The following is a 9,728-nucleotide window of genomic DNA, read 5'->3' as shown; positions in this document are numbered from 1 at the left end:
ATAAAATGGTAGCCCTCAATCCAACCATATTAATAATGACATCAAATATTCATCAGTAAACACTCTGTTTACAAAGAAGAGACTGGCAGAATGAACAGAAAGCCAGTCTTGGTCATGTGCTGTCTACAGGGGTACAGGCTGTGGAAAAACATGTCTTGCAGTGTCTTCCAGCCTCCGTTTGTTTCTGACCAGCCGTCGGAGAGCAAGCATTGCATCTCCCCTCCTGCTCTTGCCTCCCGTGTGCAGCGAAGCGGTTCCGTGGCGGGCTACTGACTGCAGGGCCAGCATCTGAAGCTGCCAGCAGCTCTGAGGGAGCAAGGCCGGTTTCCGACTCCCATGAAGAGTTAGTCTTAGAAACCCACAGGGGTAGTGGAACCCCTTCCTGGAGGGTCTCTGTGAGTCAGCAATAAACTCGCTGACGGCGAGTAACTGTGTGTGTGTGTGTGTGTGTGTGTGTGTGTGTGTGTAATTTATCATTGGTCTCTAGCTGCTTTACTTCTCTTTTTCATTCATACAGTTTGACTGCGATGTGCTGATTTAGCAGTTTCTGCATATTTATATTTCTTGTTGTTTGATGAGCATTTAAGTCTGCAAACGTATGGTGTTCATCAAGTCTGGAAAATTGGGAGTCACTGTTTCCTCACATGTGTTCCTTCTCCATTCTCTCCTTCTGTTTTCTTTCTTTCTTTCTAGTGGATTCCAATCGGATGGATACTGTGTGTTTGGATCGTGTACCACAGTTCACGGAGAGTCTGTATTTTCTCTTCTCTGTACTCTCTGACCCTCAGGCTGGGTCATTTCTTTAGTTCCGCCTGCGGGCTGCCCGGTTCTCTCTCCAGTCATCTCCAATGTCCTGTTAACCCCACCCAGGCATTTCATTTTGTTTAGGATGCGTTCTAGAAATTCCATTTGGTTCTTTTTTTCCCCGTAGTTGCTATTTTTCGGGTGAGATTTCCTACTTGTTCGTTTACTACAGATATGTTTTCCTTTATTCTTTGAGCTCAACATTATAGCTGCTTTTGAAATTTTGCCTGCCCACTCCAACATCTCCACTATCTCGGGTGGCTAACCGCCTTCAGAGTGCTCCTGTCTCCTGGTAATTTGGGGGTTTGTCCTAGACATTTAAATAATGAAACGCAGGAGATTCTGTGTCCTGATGAGTGTGGACCCTATTGTCATCATCGTCCCTCCTCCTCCACACCCAGCCTCTCCTGTCCCAGGAAGGGGCTGAGCTCTCATTCAGCCCTTGCTGCCTCAGTGAGGAGGCTTGACCCTGCTTCAGAGGTCACAACGCAGAGGTCACCCCCTCACGAGCTGTGGATGTATCGGAGTGGATACACTGAATCCAGCGTCCCCTGCTGCAGCTCTCCTCCTCCCAGGGTTAGCCGCACGCACAGGTGCACACAACCCCCATGTAAAACGCGATCAATTGCTGGAGCAGACTCCTCGACTCTGCCTTCCAGTTTTTGGAGTGGGGCATTAAATACAGTTTAGATGCCCTCCCCCCTGAACTGATTGAAATTACTTAAAATATAGAACAAAAAAACTTGGTCATTTTTGGTGACTAGCCACTTTTGATGACTCACATACTTTAGCGGTGTTGTTTAAAGTCCTACTTTCCTTTAAATTAACATTTTCTGTCATTACGTTCCAATTCCCATCCACCATAACAGTGCGTGCCGCGAGCGCTTAGCCTCCCACACTGGAATTTGAAGTCTCACTTCTTTCTGAATGCTGTTTTGGCAAACTTCAGTGTGGGAGGTAAGATGGTTTAAAACTTTACATTTTCTATTATAGGCAAAGGCATAATTTCTGTGACATCTTTTTTCATTCTGAATAGGGAGTTACACTAGAACGTGTTTTTAAATAAAAAATTTTCCACACAATGACATTTCCTTCTCTTCAACTCTACCCAAACTAAAATAGCACAGAAGATTTATTTACTTATCATAACTGCTAAGAAATTATAGTGATTACACCTCCCATTTCCTCGCTTCCACATCATTCTGGGGGTGAGAGGTGTGTGTGTGTGTGTGTGTGTGTGTGTGTGTGTGTGTCCTCGCGCGCTGTGAATGCATCATTTTGCCTCAGAAAATCCCCTGTGTTGCCGTCTTTGTATTTCATCCATTAACAGAACCTTTAAGGAGCAGAACAAAGTATCGAATGTACAAAGTATAGGACATAACCTTTGTCTCCCAAAGTGTATTCCCTAACCCACAAAGTTTCCTCCAACACAGGAGCGAGGGAAATCATTTTCCTGCCTTGTTAAGCACCTTACAATATAGAACATCCGCAGCACAGGCTGCCCAGGGGTGGAGCCCAAGACAACGTGCAGTGATTTGGCCCTGGTTTACATTCATGAAAAGCAGCAGCATGGCAGGTGGATAACGGAATGGTCATGCTAAATCTATACATTCGCGTAGAAACACGTATGCCATGTGATCTTGTGTATCCCAAAGCTCCCATCATTACTTATTCCATATGACATTTTCAACTATGATTATAACTTGGATAGAAAGGTGCCATTTGCTAGCCTGAAATCCAGTTAGAATTAGAAACCATTACAGGCAGTCCATAGGGACAAACAGATCTGTCCCTAACCGTGTGTGAGGAGTTGCTGGTCAGTTGGACAGGTGCGTGCCGCAGCTCAAGGAAAGCTCCCAGGGAGCCTTGCGAGGCAGCACGGTAGGCATTGATGAATACTTTGTTGCCAGTGAGAGTGGGTTTGTCACTTTAAAGGGCAAAATTACATCAAGGGCATGGAGCAGCTGCCAGTCACCTGGGGCGGTGTGCACATGTAAGCCATTGGGGTTATCTTAAAATGGTTTGTTGGGGGGGGCGGCGGTTAAGTGGCAGTAGCTATCAGTGCCAGAGTGACACCAGCTCATTTCTGTTCTTCTCTGGGTCCCTGGGTGGCACAAAAGAAGCCCTGGCAGCACAATGGGTTATGAGTCGACCTACTAACCCCAAGGCCAGCGGTTCAAACCCACCGTTTGGTGGGCGAAGGATGAGACTGTCGACTCCCATAAGATGTACACTCTCTGAAGCCCACTGAGGCAGATCGACCACGGCCTTTAGGGTCGCTATCCGCCGGAAGCGTTGAGAGGGCAGTGGGTTTGGTTTTCAGTCGAAAGGTACAAATGGGTTGCTCTCAACTTCTCACCCAAAGCTTGAATGTTTGAGTCCACCTGGAGGCACTGTGGCAGAAAGGCTTAGTGATCTCTTTCCATAAAGATTACAGCCAAGAAAACCCCCGAGCCCAAACCCAAATGCATTGTCTTCAAGTCCATGCAGACTTCTAGGGACCTGATAGGATGGGGCAGACCTGCTCCTGTGGGTTTCTGGGACATTTAAACCGCTTGCTTGCTCGCTCACTCCCTCCCTCCCTCTCTCCCTCTCTCCCTCCCATCAAGTGGATGCCGACTCATAAGGACCCTGTAGGTGAGGGTGGACCTGTCCCTGTGAGTTTCTGAGACTGTGACTCTACGAGAGTAGAAAGCCCCGTCTTTCTCCCAAGCAGTGCCTGATGGTTTTGAACTGATGACCTGTGGTTTGCACCCCGATGTGTAACCACTACACCACCAGGGCTCTTTAGAGCTCTTAAAAATCTTGCTGGAGTAAAAATCCTTGCAGGAGTAGAAAGCCCCGCCTTTCTCCCAGAAAGCAGTACAGACAGTTCTACTCTCCCACAGAGGGTAGCCGAGAGTGGCTCAGAGGAGTGCTTTGGGTGGCTGGTTTTTCCATTCTTTTGTGAGCTTTCTTATTGTCCCACTTCTAAGATATCGATTAACAACTGTGATGCCTAGCCTTTGTTGAGCATGTGTTGCAGGTCAGGGGTTCTGCTGATATTTAGGGGCCACCAGTCCTTGGCTCAGCTGGAAGACACCCTGCAGGGACAGTAGGTCAGTGTCATCCAGTCTTCTAGTGGCTCAAGAGAAATCTCATGTGCGTTCTGCTCATTGTAAAATGCTGGCATTGAGTTCAGAAACATTCCCCATAGTGCGAACGCCCCACACTGCACACAGGGGTGCGCTTTGAGTCCGTGGTCTTCAAACACAGGTGTTACCAGCCTTAAAGCACAAACACTGTCCAGGCAGGAGACACAAGGCACCCTTATCAGTCAGCGCACCACAATATGTGCTTCTCCTGACACTAACTGGTGCCAAGGTGGATCCAGCTAAGCATGATGGGTCTGCGAAGGGAAGGACACAGAGGTCCAGGATCCCAAAAGTGGAAACTGCAGGGTTAAGAGGAAGATGCCAGCCATTGAGATGGATGCCTATTGCATGGTTACAAGTGGGGCTGGCACCGCAAGGTCAGCAGTTGGAAACCACCACCAGTGAGAGTAGCGATACCATGAGGGTACGGGGAAAGAGGGGGGAGAAAAGAACTGACCACAATGATTGACGTACAACCCTGTGTTAGTCTGGGTACACTAGGGAAACAAATCCACAGAGAGAGTTTTATATAAAGGGTAAATGCACATTAAGAAAGCATCCCAACCCAGTACTGTCCAAGCCTACAAGTCCAACATTAGCCCATATGTCCAACACCGATCCACAAAGTCCTCCTCCATCTCACAAAACAGACGCAATGGTGCCAACTGCAGGAGGAAAGCCGAATCAGTGAGCATGTAAGCATCTCAGCGCTGGGGTCTCCACATGGCTGTTCCAGCACCCAGGGCTGCATTGGGGTAGGTCCATGCAGCTTCTCCTCAGGGATGTCTCCCAGGAAGTGAGCCTTGCCAGCTGAAGCAGGGAACTGGCTAAGGCAACTGCACCCTGGTCCGACCATCAGAGAGCAACAGACCTGAGAACTAGAAAGGTGAGGCTCACCCAGCCATTTATCTCTCCACCCTTCAGTTAATCCCACATGTATTTATCGGCCAGGCAGGTACAATAAACCTTAACTATCTCAGACCCCCATCCCCCAGGGGGGACGAGCAACAGAAAAGTGGGTGAAGGGCGACAGCAGACCGTGTAAAATAGGAAAATAAAAACAATTTATAAATTGTCAAGGTTTCATGTGGGTGGGAGGGGAAAAAAGAGGAGCTGGTACAAAGGGCTCGAGTAGAAAGGTGATGTTGAGGAAATGACGATGGCAACCTACCTACAAATGTGCTCAATTGTCCAACTGATGAGCGTGTAAGAGCCCCCCATGACATGATCTACTAAAATAAAGTTTCAGAACAGGGTAGTGGTGACGGTTGCAGGTGTCCCTGCAGGCCATTAAGGATGGTTTGACTGCATCCATCTCACAAGCATGTAACACACAGTGTCTGTGGTTGTTGCTGCTGTGCCGTCCGGTGCCCTCAAGTCGGTTCTGGCTCACAGCGATCCGATGCCCAGCAGAAGGGAACGCAGCTGCCCGGGCCACCTGGCACCGTGTTCACCGCGGTTCTCATGTCCAAGCCCGTTGCTGCAGCCACGGCGCCAATCCATCTTCTCGGGCACCTTCCCCCATGCCCGTTTTTGTTTGTTTGTTTGTTTTTTGCTGCATCTCTGTTTTACCAAGTGTGATGTCCTTCTCCAGGGACTGGTCTATCCTGACCACATGTCCAAAGTGTGGGAGATGGCCGAAGTCTCACCATCCTGGCCTCTCAGGTGCACACCGGCTGGGATTCTCCAGGGCTGATTGGCTTGTTCTTTGTCGGCTGATGGGCACTTCAGAAGCCACTGTAGTTCATAGCCGTTGAATCGCCTCTGTGGCAGGGAATCTGGAGTTTGTAGAGCAACCTGTGTGTAGAGCAGTGAAATGCATTTGTTTTTTTCTTCATCAAATCAAGGTCTTTACAATGTTCTGATTTTATTTGCCAAATCCCTAAAGAAATAGGATGAGGGTTTTGTCTTGTTTAGGTTTTTAAAGAATGCAGTGCTGGTGGTGGATGATTGGAAGTCGGCTCTCTGACAGATGGTCAACTCCCCTCTGTGATGAGTCCCAGCAAGTACACCTACCGACGGCCCCACCCACACGCAGTCTGCTCGCTGCAGCGCTGGGCCAGCTAGTCTTAAAGCTGACACTTCAAGAACCAATGACAAGATAGAACACACGGAAGGCAAATGCTCTCCGCTCTGTTTTTATTTGGAATATGGAGAATCACATTTTTAATAAACCTGTAAGTTCTTCACCATTAATGTGAATTAAATAATGACTGTATGAAGATGGCACTGATTTGTTTACATACTCTCAGCTGTAAAGAGATTACTTACTTTTTTTGGTGGCAGTGGTTGTTTATACCATCAGATCCAATCAAGCCAAATAAGCCAGTTAACTAAAATGATTAATGGCTGGGACACAGGCGGATGGCTTTAAATTTAGCATGTGTTGTTGATGTCACGGTTGATTAGTTCTCTGTCTAAAGTGATGCTATTAAAAGCGTGGGGCAATTTAGATGTAGTTAGTCATCGAGTCAACTTCCACTGGGGCGAGGGAGATGCTGCCGGGTGCTTTGTGGTACTGGGGTGTACAGAGGTGGGAAGGGAATCGTCTCTGATGGGGTGGGAGGAGAGCCGTGTGTGGGAGGGGCTGGCTGGGTGGCAGCAACCACAGCAAAGGTAACAACAACAACCAACCTCACTGCCTTGGAGTTGTGACTCAGCGACTCTAAGGTGGAATCATGAGTTTCCAAGACTGACTCTTCATGGGAGTAGAAAGCCCCATCTTCCTCCCGAGGTTCAGTGGGATCACAGTCCAGCACGTCACTGCTGCACACCCAGGGATCCTTTCAGCCAAGGTGCGGAAGCGGGGAACGCGAGAGTATTGTACTCAGCTTTGCACCAGGCCTCCGTCCCGCGTGGCGTCGGGTCTGAACACTGACCATCTCAGTGTCAGAACTCAAGAGGCAGAAGAACAGGTGGAGGTGGGGAGTCAGAGATCCCTCCGGGAGCCTGCTTTCCTAACTGCCTCAACCCGGTTTCCACAGGGAACTGGCCCTCACCACTGGTCAGGTCAGCCTCGGGAGTGGTTCTTTGTAGAGGTTACGTTAGCACGTTGGCAGCGGAAAACAAATGGATGTGATTATGCCAATTGAGCTGCCAGGAGAGAATTGACTTACCTGAAGGATGGCCCTCATGTGCTTGAAAGTTGAAACAAATGAAAAACACTGCCTTTGAGTTGAATCTGACTCGGACCCCGCCCCTACCCACCCCCAAAGAAATAAACGTACTGCCATAGGACAGGGCAGCATTGCATCTGCGGGTTCCTAGAACTGTAAATTATCTTTCTCCCAAGGAGCACCTGGTGGTTTTAGACGACTGAAATTGCAGTTAGCAGCCCTTTGCGTAACCACTATGCCACGAGGCAGCCTCATCTTTCTGCTACTGCATGGCTGGTGGGCTTGAGCCACCGATCTTGCAGTGAGCAGCCCAACGCCTACAGCCCAGTCCCACAGCACTCCCAGGACTGCGCGCTTGAAGGCTAGGCTGAGCCCAGTCCTGGGGCTACTGGAGACATCAAAGTAGGACTGAGCAGTCACTGTGGGAAGGGGTGTGTGTGTGATGGTTCATTTTATGTATCAACTTGGCTCGTTTGTAGTGCCCAGTGAAGTTGTTTAATCAAACACATATCTAGATGGTACAGAGACATTATTTACATGTGATTAACATCTAGATCAATTGAGTCTAAATAAAGGAGATTGCCCTGGATGTCAGGGAGTCTCATCTAGTCAGGCAAAGGTCGTTAAGAACAAACGACAGCATTCCCGAGAAAGGATTCTGCCTCCATCCTAAGTGAATCACTTAACAGTTTGCAGCCTAAGCCTCACCGACAGCCTCTAGCCCAAACAGCTGCAGAAGCCAGTTGCTTACAATCCCTCCCTTCCTGGCTCTCCTTCTCTGGAGATCCCTAGGGCGGTGTGCAGAGCACATGGAAACATCCCCAAGGTCAGACTTTTAAAAGTATTTATTATTGGTCCCACTGTCTCCAGACACTTTCAGTGTGTGTGGAGGGTGGGAGCGGGAGGCCTGAGGAAGAGCACTAATCTACTGAGGGACAGACTCCGTGTCTCCAGGCAGCTGGGAGGGGCGTCAGTGGTGGGCTGGCTCAGAGCTGGAAGAACTGGTTCCATCATCACTCATGCAGTTTAGCCAGCTCTAGGAAGAAGGCAGCAAAGACTTTGGACCCCTCTATGTAGTTCCACCTAGCACAAGAAAGAAGGAGGGAAATTGTGTTATTTCCATGGGGATGAAGGAACATAGGATTATCATCAAGATAATGGGTTCTGTCTAGGACTATCGACTTTAAAACAAATCCATTTTGTTCAGGCTCCTACCGCTGGTGGGGCATGGGTGCCCCGCCCAGTGCTGCCCTTCTTACTGGAACTGGGAACCGGGGAGATGCAACAGAGTGGCAAGAATGTGATATACCAAGTACACTGAGTGTGGTAGACCAAGTACACGGAGTGTGATATACCAAGCACACTGAGTGTGGTATACCAAATACACTGAGTGTGATATACCAAGTGATATACCAAGTACACTGAGTGTGATATACCAAGCAGACTGAGTGTGCTATACCAAGTACACTGAGTGTGATATACCAAGCAGACTGAGTATATTATACCAACTACACTGAGTGTGGTATACCAAGTAAGCTGCGTGTGATATACCAAGCAGACTGAGTGTGCTATACCAAGTACATTGAGTGTGGTATACCAAATACACTGATGTGGTTTACCAAACAGACTGATTGTGATTTACCAAGCAGACTGAATCTAGGATAACAAGCAGATTGAGTGTAGTACACCAAGCATTCCTAGGTATCCTTCCTGTAGGATATTATGCTCCATTCCTATGTCAGCTACATGGGGATCCCCAGTGTGGAGGCCCTGGGGTGGTGTGGTAAGGGGCTACCCCCACTGATCAGCTCACCTGTTGATTTTCTCGTTCTGGGAGTGTTCTCCGTCGTCAACGGCCCCCAGGGGAAGCATCATCACACTCTTTTGGAGGACATCCTGAAACATTTTGGCAACTGGGATGGTTGACCCATCCCGGATCATATCAGGCTCTGTCCCAAACACTGAAAGACAGGAAAGAGAGGATCTGGAAGCAGGCAGAGACAAGGTGACCTGGATGCATCAGGGGTGGCAGTTGCTCGCTGTCCTGCTTGTCTGCCTCTTCCTCCTCCTCTCCTCCTCTTGGGAACCGTTAGTGTTGTCTGGCATAGCCAAGCTCCTTGACATGGTGCAATTTGTAGTCCAGAAAGGCAACAGGAAAAATGCATGATTCCCTTTGTGGTGGAGAGAAATGTCCAGATATGGCTCCTCTGTCCCGTCCCTTTGAGAGAAAGATGAGGCTCTCTACTCCCCGAAGAGTTTCTGTCTGGAAACCCACAGGGCAGTTCTCCTCTGTCTGTAGGGTCACTGTGAGTCAGAATTGGCTCAATGGCAGTGAGTTTGGGTTTAGCCACGGCTCTGCAACTCCCAGCAAATGAATGGCTGGAGCTATGCAACGAGGGCATCTCATAGTGGGGATGAGACCATGTCAGATATCACTCCCTTGACCACAAGGATGAGCAGGAAAAGAGAGAAAGGCCAGGACCATCTGAAGAAGAGCACATTCCAGATTTCTGTCTGAGGTGGGGAGGCTGAGACCAGAGGCACCAGGGACTGTGGCACAGGGACCATAGGGCAGAGCAAAGGAGCAGCAAGCAGACTGAGGCAGAGCTGCAGGTGGGCTTCCTGGCCCAAGGAGGCAGAGGCTAAGGGATCACAAGGCTCAGAAGCTGAGCAC

The 9,728-nt window shown here is 49.0% G+C and overlaps 1 protein-coding gene across 1 annotated transcript in view; it reads right to left on the bottom strand.

Moving 5' to 3' along the window:
* Positions 1-7,881: 7,881 nt before the first annotated feature.
* The window catches only part of LOC101638029 (beta-Ala-His dipeptidase), a 44,884-nt gene continuing 43,037 nt past the window's right edge, over positions 7,882-9,728 (bottom strand). Inside the window, exons 7-8 of the mRNA XM_045296139.1 lie at positions 8,868-9,064; positions 7,882-8,137 (exon numbers count right to left, since the gene is read on the bottom strand). Of these exons, the coding sequence (XP_045152074.1) occupies positions 8,068-8,137; positions 8,868-9,064 (267 nt within the window). The 3' untranslated portion in view covers positions 7,882-8,067. The remainder of the gene's footprint in view (positions 8,138-8,867; positions 9,065-9,728) is intronic.

The sequence above is a fragment of the Echinops telfairi genome, unplaced genomic scaffold (genome assembly GCF_000313985.2).
Source record: "Echinops telfairi isolate 266 unplaced genomic scaffold, ASM31398v2 ScPeMD7_7400;HRSCAF=8409, whole genome shotgun sequence".
NCBI classification, from domain to species: Eukaryota; Metazoa; Chordata; class Mammalia; order Afrosoricida; family Tenrecidae; genus Echinops; species Echinops telfairi.
This window is presented reverse-complemented; position numbering and strand designations above follow the sequence as displayed.